The sequence below is a fragment of the Dryobates pubescens genome, chromosome 9 (assembly GCF_014839835.1).
Source record: "Dryobates pubescens isolate bDryPub1 chromosome 9, bDryPub1.pri, whole genome shotgun sequence".
In the NCBI taxonomy this organism is placed as follows: Eukaryota; Metazoa; Chordata; class Aves; order Piciformes; family Picidae; genus Dryobates; species Dryobates pubescens.
This window is the reverse complement of record NC_071620.1, coordinates 27,017,042-27,034,199: the sequence shown is the minus strand read 5'-3', so window position 1 is coordinate 27,034,199 and position 17,158 is coordinate 27,017,042. Positions and strand designations below refer to the sequence as shown.

Genomic DNA, 17,158 nt, shown 5'->3' with positions numbered 1-17,158 from the left:
AGAGAAGAGACCTGAATTTTTCCCTCACAGCAAGACTCAAAGTGCTGCATTATCAAGGATAAAAAGATACACATACTCTGTTTTTCATGCATGTTTTCTAAAACCAGAATTCTTTATTTAAAATAAAAAAACCCAAACTTAAGTCAGAGAAATTACATCATAAAAAAAGACCCCCCTCTGCTTTGCCTTTCTTCAAAGTAATATTATTTGCTCATGAGTGATGGAATAAAAATTGGATCCAAAGATACCATGAGCATGAACAGAAATGTTCCTGGTGCAAGTTAACAATAGTAGTGCTGAATCATCACACTAAAATAACACATTTATCAGCAGAAGTCTTATGGAGGAAAAAAAATGCAGTCTTCTAAGCCAAATTTCTCTGTCACCAGCTTTGTGGTGACTCCTTTGGAATTAGTCACTTGAAAGCTCCCAGATTAAACTTTCACCATCCATCCTGACAAAGCAACTGCATTTCTTTGTGCTCTGGATACTACAAGGCTTTTCCTCAATTTCAAAAGAGGCATTATAGAAATCTTAACATTGAGATTTCTCCTTAAATCCTTCTGGCTCACTTGTCATGACCAACCATGGCATGATACTATTCAAATTGTTTTCCATGTATTCATATCTAATAGGTCTGATGTACTCATTTACTCTTTTAATTACAATAAAAACATTTTTAAGCAAATAAATTGGATATATTTAAGCAAGTTCAATTGGATGGCTATACATATAAATTAGAGGACAACAGGCTGAAGAGCAGCCCCACAGAAAGAGATTTGGATGTTTGGTTTGATGGCAAGTTGATTGAGTTAACAGCATGCCCTGGCAGCCAAAAGGGCTAACTGTGCCCTGTGGGCATCAGTCACAGTATATCCAATTGGTCAAGGGAGGTCATTGTTTCACTCTACACTGCACCGTTGTGACACCACCTTGAGTACTGTGTGCAGTTTTGAGCACTTCAGTATAAGAAATATATCAAACTCTTAAGAGTCTGCCCAGAAGAAAGCAACCAAGATGGTGAAAGACCTTGAAGACAAGACTTACAAGAGCAGCTGAGGTTGCTTGGTTTGCTGAGCTTGGAGGAGGGAAGCCTGAAGAGTGACCTCATCACTGTTCAGAATTTCCTCAAGGTGGGTAGTGCAGGGGAAGGCACATCGGTAACTCTCTGGTAACATCAAGAGACAGGACACCAGAAAATTGAATGAAGGTGCATCAGGAGAAGTTCAGATTTGACATTAGAAAAAGGTTCTTTACTGGGAGGGTGGTTGGTAACTGGAATATGCTCACCAGGACACAGAGGTCACCAGAGAAGTGGTGACTACACCAGGCCTGTCAGAGTTCAAGGAGCAACTGGAAAATACTTAGTCATATGGTTGTGGTTTCAGTAGTCCCACAAGAAGCAGGGAAAGATGAGAAAGGAGAGTCTGTCCTAACTCCGGGTTAAGATGCAATATTGAGATCTGCCGGGAGGGGACTAGCATGCCCCACACAAGCCAGAAATACGTCATTGTTACTAATGCAGTGCTGTGTGTCACAGCTGAAAAATTCAGGCTCACCCTTCATATTTTTGATGTTAACTGCTACCTGGGATACTCATCACCTCAGTCTTTAAAAGGAAAACTCTGCTCTTGTGTATGTGAAAACAGTGTACATAATCACGAACAGAGAAACTCTCCTGTCCTTTCTCAGATGGATTATGCTTCTTAGTAGGGCTGATTTTCTCAAGACAAACACTGTATTTGTTAATAACTGTGTCTAAGCCAAATAATCTAGAAGGAATTGTAAAGCATGATGAATTGTGCCAGCACTATCGAATTTCACCACACCTTTGCTTTCTGCAGATGTGAAACAAAATACCTCAGGAAATCATCACACCCTCTGGCAACTCATAAGGTTTGAAATACTGTTAAAGTATTTCAGCAAGGACTGCTAGGCAAGGGAAGGTTGGAAAACTTACTCATAGGAGGTATACATCAGATAGCTGTATCTACTCTGTTTCAAAAGAAAGACACATGTATTCTCAACCAAAAAGGGAAAAAAGATACCTAAGGAACTAATCTCATTTAAATGCAAAAACTACTTGAGATGTCAGGATAGTACAAACTTATCCTACATAATAATCCTGTTAACACAGAATCACATAATGGTAAGGGTTGGAAGGGTCCTTTGGAGATCTAGTCCAACCCTCCTGCTAAAGGAGAGTCACTTGTTATACCACAAACCAGCATCTGCTTGGACCAGAGTGGCTGGAAAACTACCCAACAGAAAAAAACCAGCAACGTCCTGCCTGTATCGGCAACAGTGTGCCCATCAAGACCAGGAAAATGATTGTGCCCCTGTACTAAGCACTAGTGGGGCAACACCTCAAATCATGGGTTCAGGTTTGATTTCCTCACTACAAGAAAGACATTGAGTTCCTGGAGAGAGTCCAGGGAAGGGCATCAAAGCTGGAGAACAGATCTTATGAGGAGTGGCTAAGGAAACTTGGATAGTTTAGTCCAGAGAAGAGGAAGTGGAGGAAAAACCTTATTGCTCTTTACAACTACTTGAAAGGAAGTTGCAAGGAGTGTTGGTCTCTTCTCCCAAGTAACTAGTGATAGGATGAGAGAAAATAGGCTCAAGGGGTGGTTTAGCTAGGATATTTGGAAAATATTCTTCACTGAAAGAGTGCTCAGGCATAGCATGGCTACTCAGGGAGGTAACGGAGTTATCAGGCCTGGTGGTATTAAAAAACCACGTAGAAAAGGTACTTTGGGATGTGGTTTAGTGGGCATGTGCAAGAAGCCAGTTTTCCTCACGTTTGTCTCAACATTATTTGTCCCGAGGTGTTTTCACACCACTGCCCCAAGAAGATAGCTGCTTATCTACAGGACCATAAGCTCTGTGTTTATAGCAGCTGACAACCAGACAAGGCCACAGGTTCCGCTTTCAAGAGTGTTGGGATGCAAGCTGGGGCTCACTGTGGCAGTTTTATGGGTCTTTTGATGGAGGGGACCTTCACAGATGATGGACCAGCAGTTTAGAGCCAAAAGAGCATGCAGCTTACTGTGGGACCAGGGCTGACACACAGAACTTACTTGTGGGACTGGGACCAACACACAACTTACTGTGGGACCTTTGCTTACACCAGTCAAACATGCTGTAACCATGGCAACTGAATGAGGAATTGTGGCCATGTATGAAATGTGGAAAAGGTATAAAACCTTGAAGGTAACAGGGAAGTATGGAACTCCCTCACTGATCAGAGCTTCCCACACCAATCAAAGCCTTCAGGACCAGGGAGACATCATCTGGATCTGTGGTGTCAGGGACACCAAGCAGCTTTCCTTCAAACATTACTTCTTTTGATTTACCTGAAAAAATAGAACATGTTTATTTTTAATTGTGGTGAGTTAAAGTTTCCCATTCACATTAACTAAGCACAACCAGCTCATTTGGAAACAAATGGAAGCTGTGAGACTGTTATGGTACACCTGTGTCCATCCCCCACACACATTCTGGCTAATGAAATTTGTTTAGAATAATCTTTTGTTTTCCTTTTTACACCCAATAGTGAATTATTTATATTTCTCTATGTTTCTGCTCAAAATCTGCAGCTAACTTTTAAAGGCATAGCCTAAACCTGCCATATTAATTTAATCAGGTTTCCAACATGCAAATGAATATGCAAATCAGCCATGGAAAATGCTGTGCAAAAGCAGAAGTTATTGTTTCTCTGTGATGGAGAACAAATGCATTTATATAGCTGATATCTTACCACTGCACTGATATCCTGCCAAAGTTTATCCTGACCAGGTGGAAACAGGAAAGCCTACAATGAAAAAGCCCACAGATTTTCTTCCAGTGGGAAGGAAAGTGTTAATACAAATGTAAGTCTTCTAAAGTGCTGATGTGTTGATGTAGTATAGAGTGGGAGTAAGAGTACCGCTGTTATTTAGAATCAAAAGCAGCACCACCCATTGAGCCCTGTCCTCTGGTAGTGCTAATTTAAAAGAATCACATTGATTTAGCATATGCTGTCTTTCAAGAGGAGCAGAATTTTAGTTATTTGGTAGGTAGGGTTTCTTTCTGTTTTGTTTTGGGGTCTTTGTTTTGTTTTGTTCTGGTATTTTGCTAACGACCAGCCATGCTGTTCGAGAAGTGTTCTGGAAAAGGTAGCTTTAAAACCTTGTCCAAAGTCACAAGCCTCTCATCCAGTCTAACCTGGTGTTTCTGCGTGAACAGAAACCTCACCCACTCCTTATATAGCAACATGCAGCATTACAAGTTAGGACATTAAATTGACCCCGCTTTAAAACCAGAAAAGTCACAGTAATTACTCAAAGGGATGAAGTCTATTCAGTGTATCCATCACTCATTCAAGAACATGGCTTAATTCAAAAAGATTGCTCAAATCATTTAAGCTTCAGAAATCACTTAAGGCTGATGCAAACCTATTACAACATTCCCAGGAGCAGTGGAAATGGTTAATTCTACAATGAACATACTGTATGCTGCTCTCTGAAAAATGTAACATGGATCTAGTTCCAACTGGCACTGAGACATGCTGATTTTGTGTAGCTAAATTCAGAAGACCCAAGGGGCATGAAAACACCATCTGATTAAAGTTGTGTAGCTCCTCACAAATAGGAAGGTGACTTTAACAAAGCTTTTGGTTTTCAACTTATATTGATGCAGAAGTTTCACCACTGGCAAGAGACCCCTTACAGCTGCACCTTCCTATGCCTTAAATTGAATTTTGCTCATTCCTCATTAAAGAATCCTCTGTACCAGTCACTGAGCTACAAAGCAAGTCCACAATAAGTGCATGCTCATTGGCAGCAGGTCAAAAGAAAGTTCTCAGAAAGCAGTTTATGTTGAGGAGAGGGATTGTGTTAGTGAGTCTCAGTGTCAAGAAGGAAGCCCTGGAGGGGCAAGAAGCTCTTATATGTGTTTCCAAGAGAGGTGAAAAATGAAATAAAGGGCAAGGGTAAAATTGCACAGGGGGTTTCCGTTAGGGCTCAGAGGGGAAAGGGAAAGCTAGGGGGGGAAAAAAGACAGCAGAGAAAGGAATAGTATCACTGAAAAAAAAAAAAAAAAAAAAAAAAAAAGAAAAAAAAAAACAAGCAAGGAGGTCTTTTAGTAGGCAAGGCAAGAAAAGAAAGAGGATTTGATCTAATATCCATTTCTGGGGAAAATAAGGCATAGATCTCTGAGTTGCTACGCTGGTCAAACAGAATGCTTTCAGATCAGGGTGAGGAAACAGAAGAAGAAAAATGAAGTCTAGTCTGAGACCCACACTGGATTCTAGCAATACCACAGATAATAAAAGCAAGGGTCTGGTTCCTGTTTTTTAGCCTTCACTATCTCACCATGACAACATTTCTCTGGTCAAACAGTCTTTGAATGCCCTAAGGTTAACAAAATCCTATTTTCTAAAACAGAAACCCACCAGGAGTGACAAATATAGTCTCAGTAAGAAACGGACCATAGACTCATACAGAGGTCACTGTTTTCTCTGTCTGTTCCTCTGAAATTACTTCCACTAGATACATCATAAAGGAAGTTGGTCAGCAACTGCCTTTTTTGCCCCTGCTGGCTTTTTTTTTTTTTCTTCTCAATCCTCCAAACCACAAAAGAAACAAAGTTCAAAGTAGTGTGATTCAAGTTCTTACTAGCCAGTTTCCACAGAAGTGTTTACAGAAATACTTGTGCAGTCAGTTTCGTAAAGTTCTTGTGTAGTATCATTCTTAGCATCGCACCAACTCTGGAATGATTCAGTTCCTCCACAGGGATGTGGCTGTCAAGCATAATTGCAGTCATGAGTCACAAGGACCTATGCAGAACTGGCCAAACACATTATAAATCCACCCTACCCTTCATGTGAACTGCAGAAACCCTGGAGACACCTGGAGCAGCAGTATTCCTCCCTGCACAAAACAAGGTACTGTAATGATTTCTAGAGATATATTATTTAATTTACTCTTGGGTGATATTGCTTTGGTGACAAATGCGTAGAAATAAAAGGAAGCGAGTATCTGAATTGGAAGCAGCAAGTGCTTGGGAAAGTAATTGACTAAGACGGTACAGGTTTGGTCTAGAACATGGAAGTCTAAAAATGTACAGGTGGAGCAAATTTTTTGTACAGGTTGTCTGATTTCTAGAACTCACTGGCTATCATATATATCATAGAGAAGTAAGAACCTCGGTGTTCACCTCAGTCAGAGAATTTGTTCTTGTGTTCTTTAACTCTTACTAACATCAGATTAGTACCTGGTCTGCAAGCTACTCAGGGCACAAATTATCTTTATTCTAAAGCCATTTTATATCAACCAGAATGACTCCTAATCCCTGTCGAGAGCACTCAGCTAAATCTGCAATGAAAATGTTAAACAGTAGCATTTGTGATCTATTGAATAATGGAAACTTGTCCTTCAGAAGAAATGGGAAGCTCAGGTCTGAGGTAGTGCTGTAAGACAGAGTTTTAGGACATTTTTGAAAGTCAAAGGAATTCAAGATGCTTAGCATGCCTTTGGGGCAGTGCTTGCCCAAATATTGGAAGGACTATTTTGTCCTGTCCTAAAGGAATACTCTTGACCTTTTTTGGGGGGGGCAGCAATGTGCCTTTGTGGCCAAGAAGGCCAATGTTATGATGGGGTACATTAAGAAGAGCATGGTCAGCAGGTTGAGGGAGGATTTCCTCCCCCTCTATTCTACCCTAGTGAGACCACATCTGGAGTATTGCATCCAATTTGGGGCTCCCTAGTTCAGAGAACTATTCAAGAGATACCACGAAGATGGTGAGGACATTCAAGCATCTCTGTTATGAGGAGAGCATGAGCGACTTAAGGCTCTTTAGACTGGAAAAAAATTAATGCATGTAAATATCTAAATATATATTTATATATATGTGTGTGTATATATACATATATAATTATATATTATTTATATATTTGTATTTATATTATATATGAATATAAATATCTAAAGGGTGGAAGTGAAGAGTATGGGGCTGGGCTCTTTTCAGTGGTGCCCAGTGCTAGACAAGGGACAATGGGTACAAACACAGGAGGTTTCACTGGAACTTAAAGGGAAACTTGAGGGTGCCAAAGCCCTGCACCAGGCTGTCCAGAGAGGCTGTGGAATCCCCTTCTTTGCAGACTTTCAAAATCTGCCTGGGAAATCTGCTCTGGGTGACCCTGCATTAGCACTGGGATTGGACTAAATGATCCCCAGAGGTCACTTCCAACACCTACTGTTCTGTGATTATGGATCTGTTACTGTTACCAGAGTTCACTACATTTACGAGCATCAAAAGGCTCTTGCATAAAATGAAGCATAAAAGTTGCCATAAAAGACAGTCTGTCAGTATACTCTAGCTCAGGCACTGGCAAGCTACATTATCAACTGTCACTCAAATATGCTGTAAAGGACGGTATGATAAATATCTTGGCAGACAAATACAAAACAAGGTTGGAGGCTGCTTTTTCCCTATACTAAATGATAGCTAATGTGATCAGTGAAGCACGAAAATCTAAACCACATATGATTTTATATGGCTAGTTCTCTTTGTTCTTCATATAGATAAATACTTTTAGAAGACCTTAAATCATGAAAGAAACTTCAGAAACTGAAAAGAAACTTGTAGGCACATAGCAGTCTTAAATAGTGGTTCATTAATAGCATCTTTTCTCCCTTTCTGTGCAGGTTCAAAACAATGGAATCTTTGATTAAAGCAAATACAAGTTTTGCTCTTGACTTCTTCAAATATGCATGTCAGGAAGATGGTGACAAGAACATTTTGTTCTCTCCTTTGAGTATTTCATCTGCCTTGGCTACTGTTTATTTGGGAGCCCAAGGCAACACTGCAGATCAGATAGCAAAGGTGAGTCTGAGCTTCAAAAAATAGGTTGATCTCTTGGATTAACATCCTCTATGCAAGAAATTTACAGTGATGAAGCAGAGTAAAGCCATAAGAAGAAAAATTGCTCTCATCAAAACTCTGCACACATATGTGCCAACTCCCATTGCACCCCTAATGTACACTTTAATGAATAGACTAGTTGTCTGCTTGTGAAGGTCAAATAAATAGCTCGCTCTGGAAATAGATCCCCAACAAAGTAGAGACGTGGCACTGGTGACAATGCCTCCTTTTAAATCTCAGCAGAAATAAGAGATCTTTATCCCAAAGCTCAGTAAGTTGAACATTCACTGAGTGAGAGACCTAGATTCTCCTTCTGCTCTGTCACAGACAATTCCCATTTCAAGTCTCCTCTCTCTGGAAATGACCCCATAGAAAAAACCTCCATTGCAGTTTGCTAAACCTAAATCCGCATCCACAAGATAAGAAAAGAAACACAGACAGTACAATCCTTTCTTTGGGATATGCATTTTGCAGGCAAAATTACTGAAGTCCTCAAATCATATCTGTACAAAGGTCCTAGATTTAGAAGGTGACAGTGAGGGCAGCCTCAACACAGTTACTTAGGTCCTGTTGTAGGAAGTGAGGCTTGTGAGTTCGCATCTGCTAAGGCAGAAGTTGTTCCACCTGCTAAGGCAGTGGCCTAACAAGATTAAGGAGAGCCAATAGGGTAACAAAGGAGTGACCTTGTATTAGAAAGAAGGGAAAAAACTTCAAAGAAAAGGCATAGCTCTTCTGAAAAATGTTCCAAGTTTGGACACAATCCTTTGTAGCCTGTGTAAGGTGTACATGCCCAGAGCAAGGGATTTAAGGCACGAAACTCCCTGCACACAGCAGCACTCTCTTTGGACTTCATCTTTGATAGTCTCCACCTAGAGGTAATTGTCTCTCTCACGTATGAATTGGTAAGCCTAGGTCATAACTTGAAGCAGGCAGATTCCTCTAGAAATGCCTGATATATGAGGGTTTTTCCCTGGATCCCTCAGCTTAGTGTTCAGAAACCATTTTTGTACATAAGATCTAATCAAATATTTCATATTCAGTCAGGACTGGGCGCAAGATTAAAATCTGAGCCTGACTCTCCTACACCAGTCCCATGATATCACTGAAAGATCATAATATAGTATGAAACTTTCTAATATTGCAATTATTATTGCTTTTTCCACTCTAGGTACTTCACTTCAACAGAGTTGAAGGAGTCAGAAATGTCACCAGAACCTTAAAAATGCAAATTTGTACCAGAACAGAAGAGCGTCTATCAAATAGATGTGCGTGTTTCCAGAAGGTATCTCACCAAGTTTAGTGATCAAGCTATGGGCATGGTCACATCTTTGCTTTCTTGGTTTTTTCCCTTCCACATGTACATTTCCTTACATTTGCTTTCATCAGATATACTGGACACAATTAATTGGTACAGGAACTTCATCTAATGCAATACTTATTACATGCTTCCAGTTTTTTAGGCAGAACTGCAAAAACTAACCTCAGATTTGCAAATTTTTAAATTGAATGTTGCCATTCACTGCCAACAGACCTCCATATTTCCCCCTTAGCTTTTGAGAAGAGAATCCTCTCTCAAATTACTACTGTTCAATGGCTAACTATTTAGCAACAACATATTCCTTGAATAGTCAAGTTTCCTACCTCAGAGAGCTAACCACAAGAGCAAAGCTGCCTTCACACACATTAGATTGCAGCATTCAGACAAGAAAACCCAGAACATTAACTTTTCCAGGCTACCTATGCTTGAAATAATTCAGAAATTAGTCTCCATTTGAGTTAATGATTAACAAAATAAGCTGATATGTTGGAATTCCCCTATGCAGACCATTTACTTGCAATAAATCTTAGAGATATGGAAATAATTCTATTCCCAAGCTATTTCTTTGACATACAGGCAGGTGTATTGTACTGAAGTATGTCTCATTTCACATGGCAGAAAGTACCTAAAAGTAAATGTAGTCCATCTGAATCAGAAAAGGCTGTTACTCCTCATGAACAGCCATAGTGGTGTCAAGCTCGCTCTTCTCCCTTTTATTATCCATCATCCTTCTTTGTAGAGATGAGCCATTTCCATGCAGTCTGCTCAAAAAGTCCCAGTGGTCAGGCATTCCGGGAACTTGGATCTGCATCCCATGGTGGGAATACTTATTTTAGGGGCTGTGTCAACAACACATTTGTGTTGTATGAACAGAAGAGGAATTGTTCCTCATGAGCATTGCTTCTCTGAATTGTAAGAATTACAGAGCACTGTGAGTAGGGCAAAGGGACTGTTCTAACAGTTTAGAAATTTCAGTGTCTCTTCACACCTCTGATTCTGATGTAATGACGAGATGAATAAAGCACAGTTCCAGATTTTTAGTTTACTAATTCCCATCTTAACTTCATTGAGCTCATTTGAGTCTGAGCTCACTTGAGAATTTAAGCTCATATTAATTTAATCCTGCTAGTTCAATAGAAAGACTTTACTGCAATTACTGAAACATATATATATATATAAACATTAAGAGCAAGATTAATTTAGGGGCAAACATTCCATGTAACACAAGTGACTTTCATAAATGGAAGGAATCACAAAGCTATATCTGCAGGCATTGTCATCTGTCTCTCATCCTCTGGATATATTTAGTTTCACAATATCCACTTACAAAGTATTAAATGCTCGTGTAGTTGAGGCTCTTAACACTTTCATTCTGAGACACTTTCAGTATCTATACTGCATCTTCAACTTTTAATACTTTCAAATAATTCCTGAGTTAGATCAATTCCTGTGTTGCAATGCAGGTGAATAGAATCACTGGAACAGAAATATTTACTTGGAGCTGCATGAAGATAACAATTAGAAATTTTGAATAATTTCACACAACAGATGAATAACAACCTTTTTCTCTCTGTTTTTCTCCAAGACAGAGACTGGCAGATGGGATAATATCCATGCTTTGTTTTATGCACTAAATTTTGAAATCAACCAACAAAATGAAAATCACATGCTTAAAAGTGTCAGCCAGTTATATGGAGAAAAATCATTACATTTCAACAAGGTGAGTAGGCCATTTATTCAGATTATGCAGTGCCATTTAATCTTCACAATCTATCTATGACAACATATCATAAAGCATATACTTTACAATGTTTTCATTACATCTACAAATCATATTGCTTTTCTTAACATGAGTGTTTTCTGTGAGACTTTTCCTGAGACCTCCCCTATGGAGACAGACTGAGGGAGTTGGGGCTATTCAGTTTGGAGAAGAGAAGGCTCCAAGGAGACCTAATTGCAGCCTTCCAGTATCTTAAGGAGGCCTACAAGAAAGCTGGAGAGGGATGTTTTAGGGTGACAGGTAATGATAGGACTAGGGGGAATGGAACAAAAATAGAAATGGGTAGATTCAGATCGGATGTTAGGAAGTTCTTCACCATGAGGGTGGTGAGACACCGGAACAGGTTGCCCAGGGAGGTGGTAGAAGCCCCATCCCTGGAGGTTTTTAAGGCCAGGCTGGATGTGGCTCTGAGCAACCTGATCTAGTGTGAGGTGTCCCTGCCCATGGCAGGGGGATTGGAACTAGATGATCCTTGAGGTCCATTCCAACCCAAACAATTCTATGTTTGTACTACTGAAACTTTAGACCCTAAAATTTTAGTTTTATGGAATATATATCTAATGTCAGAGAGGTTTTCAGGTGAGAACATTTAGATTGAGTATGTCCACACAAATTTTTTTGTGTGCCATTGACAAAAAGCTACGGTTGTACTCTGTAATTTTTATCATGTTTTCTCTGTTTGGCTGTAGTTACTAGCATTCATATTGGCACACAACAAATATAATATTGGTGTCTCTCTTGCATTGTAGGAATATTTACAGTTAGCCAAGAAATATTACAATACAGAGCCACAATCAGTTAACTTTGTAGAAGCAGCAGATGAAATCAGGAGAGAGATCAATTCCAAGATTGAACATCAGACTGAAGGTAAGCTCCAGCCTCCTGTCTCCCAGTTTAAAAAGAAAACGTTTTGGCATTGAGCAAAGTCTTTGTAATGAAGAATCCCAAGGCAGGTAACCCTGGAAAGGTAAAACAGATCATTTTTCCTGACAGACCCTAAAATTAGCATCCTCTATCTGAACATGGAAGGAACATGTCTTACTCTCTTTTGCAAACTAAGGTTATCGCAGTCACAATGGCTTGATGCAACACTCCAGACTAGGGCAGAGTGATGGAAAACTACCCAGCAGAAAGTGGGAGTGGGAGTGTTGGTTGACACCTGGCTGAAAATGAGCCAGCAGTATGCTCAGGTGGCTGAAAAGGACATGGGAGTGTTGGTTGACACCTGGCTGAAAATGAGCCAGCAATGTGCTCAGGTGATGAAAAGACCAACAGTGTATCTTGGCATGTACTGGCAACAGTGTGGCTAGCATGACCAGAGATATGATTGTGCTCCTATACTTGGCACTGGTGAGGCTGCAACTCAAATACTGGGTTCAGTTTTGGGCCCCTCACTCTGACAATGACATTGAGGTGCTGGTGAATAGCCAGAGAAGGGAAAAAAAAAAACAGGTGAAGGGTCAGAGAAAAAAAAAATCTTGTGAGGACTGGCTGAAGTAACTGGGTTTGTTTAATCCAGAGAAGAGGAGGCTGAAGGGAGACCTTGTTGCTCTCTACAACTACCTGAAAGGAGACTGTAGTGAGATAGGGGTTGGTCTCTTCTCCCAGACACCAAGTGATAGGATGAGAGGAAATAGAGGCATGTTGCACCAAGTATATTATGAAAATTTCTTTACAAAATCAGTAGTCAGGCATTGGAATAGGCTGCCCAGAAAGCCAGTAGAGTCACCATCCCTCAATGTGTCAAAACAATGTGTGTACATGGCACTTTGGGACATTGTTTAGTGGGAATGGTGGTGTTAGGCTGACAGTTGGACTTGATGATCTTAAGGGTCTTTTCCAGATGAAATGATTCTGTGGTCCACAAATAATCTCAAGGTAGATGCATGCTCTACTTGGCCTTACAATTTCCCTGGCTTATATCCACAGAGAATATACCAACACTTACACTGAAAGAGTAAAACTACACAGATGTGTAACTGTCTTTCTGTTTACTCTAGGTAAAATCCAGAATCTGCTGCCTCCTGGGTTCATTGATTCACTCACCAGGCTAGTTCTGATAAATGTGCTCTACTTCAAAGGAAACTGGGCAAAAAAGTTCAAAGCTGAAGCTACCAGAGAAAGACCTTTCAGAATAAACGCGGTATGAGAATATCTTCCCCTATATCCTACATTTTGGGTGGAAAAAAGTGAACAAGATGTGGGACAGAAATTCCTGATAATTGTTAGATCTATGCAACACCAATGTTATTTCATTTAAAGCATGTAATCTGCTTTCTTCACCATCACCAGAGCAAAGATTGCACACATGTACTAGTGTTTAAGCTACAAGTAGAATTGTCAGAGACTGACTTGGAATGAGCTTACATTCTCTGAAGGCAGTGTTGACAACCAAACTGCATGGGTTATTGTTTTACATTTCCATTTTCAACTATATGATAACTTAGAGTGGAATATAGCTTTCTAAAATGGGTGTCACCTAGACAGCTTAGATTATCTGCCTAGATTCCAAGTGCCTTTCCAAGGTTCGCTGTAGATCCTATGTTCTACTACTTGGAGTCATAAAGATGTCTCAAGGCACAGAGAACACATTGTACAGTAAATATAATCAGTCTCCTCTATGCTACTTTAACTTAATCCTTTACTGTTCAGAATATGGTTGGCAAATATTTGATTTGATTTGTTGCAGCATACAACAAAACCAGTGCCCATGATGTACCTGAGTGATAAATTTAACTGGGCCTATGCAGAATCTGTCCAGACTGATATTCTTGAGCTTCCATATGTCAACGATGACCTCAGCATGTTTATCCTGCTACCAAGTGACATTGCTGGCCTACAAAAGGTAAAGTGAATTACAACATATATACTCAAAAAGAACCCTAGAAGTGTCATTGGAAAAGCGTAGACTTGAGGGGTCAGCCACTCACTGGTTAAGGAATTGACTGGATGGCCACACTCAATGTGCCATCAATGGCTCAATGTCCAAATGGGGACCAGTGATGAGTGGTGTCCCTCAGGGCTTGGTACAGGGAGTAGTGTTGAGATAGGATGAGGGGGAATGAATTAAAGCTTGAGGAGAGTAAATTTTGACTAGATATTAGAAAGAAATTTTCTGCAGTGAGAGTGGTGAGGCACTGGAACAGGTTGCCCAGGGAAGTCATGGATGTCCCCTCCCTGGAGGTGTTCAAGGCCAGGATAGATGAGACCTTGAGCAATCTGGTCTAGTGGTGGGTGTCCTAGTGGTGGGAGCTAGATGATCTCTAAAGTCCCTTCCAACCCCAACCATTCTATGAATTATTTACTCTATGTATATGTGAGGAAAGATGAGGCTGCAGTCAAGGTTCTAGAAAAGGAAGGTACTGACCAGGGTCAAGAAAAAACAAATATCAAACTTGGTCTACCACTGTGGACTTGAGTCTCTTCGAGCTGGGAATCACAGAATGGTGGGAGTTGGAAGGCACCTCTGGAGATCATCTAGTCTAAGCCTCTGCTAAATCAGTGTCACCCAGAGCAGGCTTCCCAGGATCACAGTGTTCAGGTGGGTTTGGAATCTGTCCAGAGAAGGAAACTTCACAGCCTCTCTGGCAGCCTTTATTACTTTACAGGATGTCTGGAGACTATGGACACTGCCATCTCCTGCGAAGAGATTGATCCTGTCTTTGGACAATAAACTCTAACTGAAGTCTCATTCATGTTACTGAGAGTTCTGTAGAAACAAAGCTCTTTTCAGTAAATTCTAAAATATAAACAGAGATGTGACCAGCATAACAACCAGACTGTTGTAACAATGATTTAACCCTGCTATATTCCCTGACTGTTACTGAGAATAGTTCATACACTGCTTTACTCAAAAAGATCTCCAAATTGGTGTTTCACTACTCTTTTTCTTGTATTCTTGTAGCAGCTTGAAAAGTTCTCAATTTAATAAAAGAGAAAAAAATAGCCATTAGGTTTTTGAACTTACTGTAATTTTCTGATTCTCTTTTTACTAACTGCAGCTTGAAAGAGAATTAACTTTTGAAAACTTGTCTGCATGGACCAGCCCAGAAGTAATGGAGAAAACAAAAATGGAAATTTATCTGCCCAGGTTCATGTTAAAAGAGAAATACAGTCTCAAATCTACTTTGAGCAGAATGGGGATACAAGATGCCTTCATTGAAGGTAAAGCTGATTTCACAGGAATGTCAGAAAATGGTGATCTGTCCTTGTCCCAAGTTTTTCACGAGTGTTATTTGGAAGTCAATGAAGAAGGCACAGAAGCAGCAGCTGCCAGTTCAGCAGCCCTGGCATCACGAAGTCTTGGTGCAGCTGTGTTTTTTGTGGCAGATCATCCTTTCCTGTTCTTTATCAGGCACAACAAGACAAAGAGTATCCTTTTCTTGGGAAGGTTCTCTTCCCCTTAGAAACTCAACCATTCCTTATCTGGCTCTTACAACACCAATAATAAAGAAAGTACTCCCCATGAAAATCATCTTGATAGTTTGTCCACTTCTTAATTTGTGTTTGCTGATGACAAATCTCTCAACGTTAGAAGACAGAAGACATTAAAAATAACTTGTAATTCATGCCTTTGGCCTTTTTTTCCTGTCCAAAGAACCTGAAAATTGATGCATCTTTTTAGCAGTTTCTGATCCAGAATGGCCACAATGCAGAACAGCCTAAATTGATCTAAACAGTAATTCCCAACACACTTGCTTGGGTACACAAGAAGAAGGGAAAAAAATCCCATAGAACACTGCTGCATCACCTTTGGTTTCAGCCCACTAATCTGGCCAACCCAGGAGAGCTGCCTCACTTACATGCTTATCAGTTCTATACCAACTTTCAGCCTGCAAAATCCTTGCCTTGCTGATACTGGTGCTTCTTTTTTTTTTTGGCATGCTAAAGGGCTAACATATACTTTGTAAATTTTGTCCCACAGCAATAGGAAAATACTGAACACCACTATATAATTAGAAGAGAATAGCAGATATGTACCTTGAAACCTGCTCTTTTGTAACTTTTCATGCATTCAACACTGTTGCCAGCCCAGAATTGCACTGCTCTCCTCTCTCATTTTCCTTTGCCACTTATTTCACTGGATTGAGGTAACATCGAATTGGAGGATAAAACCTGTAATGCTAATTTTCAAAGTGCTTTCAGGAAGATTGCCTGCAAATCTCCCAGTACATTTACTCCTGTCACAGCTCCTTCTTTAAAGAGGAGACTGCCCTAATCTGTCATGCAGAGTTGCAGGTCCTAACTCACTGAATTCACAAAAGGGAGCAAAGGATTTTGTCTCTTATAGGACTTGCACACAGCAACAGCACATTATTAGAAACACAGAATGATAGGAGTTGGAAGGGATCTCTGGAGATCAGCTAGTCCAACCCACTTGCTAACGCAGATACATCTAGACCAGATTGTCCAGGTACATGTTCAGGCAGGTTTGGAATCTCTCCAGAGAAAGAGATTCTGCAACATCTCTGGGGAGCCTGATCCAGTGCTCTGGCACATTCACAGGAAAAAAAGTTTTTCTTTCCATTCAAGTGAAACCTCCTGTGTTGTGCTTTGTACTTGTTGCCCCGGTCCTACCACCGGGCACCACTGGAATGGACCCAGCCCCATCTTCATGACCTCTACCCTTTAGATATTTTTATCCACTGATAAGATTCCCTCTCAGCCTGCTCTATTCCAGGCTAGAGAGCCTAACATCTCTCAGCCTGACAATGGTCACAACACTTGAAGGGTGAGTTACACTTTAGCGAACATTTTCCCAGGGTGAGCAGCACAGCAGAAAGTTGCCCAGAAAGATTAGGAAATCTCCATTCTTAGAAAGGCTGTGGCAGACCTTGTCTATTGAATGGCCCTTCCCCAAGCAGGGGGTTGACCTCTGGATGTCTCTTTCACTGAACATGTGTGATTTTCTCTCTCCTGTCAATAGCCATTCTGCCTTGCCAGCTTTCTTCCTGCCTCAAATCCTTCCATCTTGACTAGCAAAGGGAGCTAGCTTGCACATTCTTAGCATACTTCTTTGGGACTTGGAGTATCCTGGCTTGGACTTTCCCACCACATAACTATTCATCTGGCCTTGATTTATAGAGTAGAATAGAATAGAATAGAATAGGTTGGAAGAGACCTTTGAGATCATCGTGTTCAACCTATTATCCAG

The 17,158-nt window shown here is 40.4% G+C and overlaps 1 protein-coding gene across 1 annotated transcript; it reads left to right on the top strand.

The window, feature by feature from the left end:
- Nucleotides 1-5,878: 5,878 nt before the first annotated feature.
- LOC104308911 (serpin B10) lies at nt 5,879-15,450 on the top strand. Its single transcript, XM_009910153.2, has 8 exons — nt 5,879-5,926; nt 7,690-7,867; nt 9,075-9,188; nt 10,810-10,944; nt 11,754-11,871; nt 13,005-13,147; nt 13,694-13,849; nt 15,006-15,450. Exons 2-8 carry the CDS (start codon nt 7,700-7,702, stop codon nt 15,408-15,410), a joined length of 1,239 nt encoding a protein of 412 aa, XP_009908455.2. The 5' UTR covers nt 5,879-5,926; nt 7,690-7,699; the 3' UTR covers nt 15,411-15,450.
- Nucleotides 15,451-17,158: the final 1,708 nt, after the last annotated feature.

Bases quoted from the DNA above. Each gene is read 5' to 3' on its own strand.
- LOC104308911 (XM_009910153.2), top strand. From the start codon at position 7,700: ATGGAATCTTTGATTAAAGCAAATACAAGTTTTGCTCTTGACTTCTTC. The intron at 7,868-9,074 runs GTGAGTCTGAGC...TTTCCACTCTAG, and splicing joins CTGCAGATCAGATAGCAAAG to GTACTTCACTTCAACAGAGT. The intron at 10,945-11,753 runs GTGAGTAGGCCA...CTTGCATTGTAG, and splicing joins AATCATTACATTTCAACAAG to GAATATTTACAGTTAGCCAA.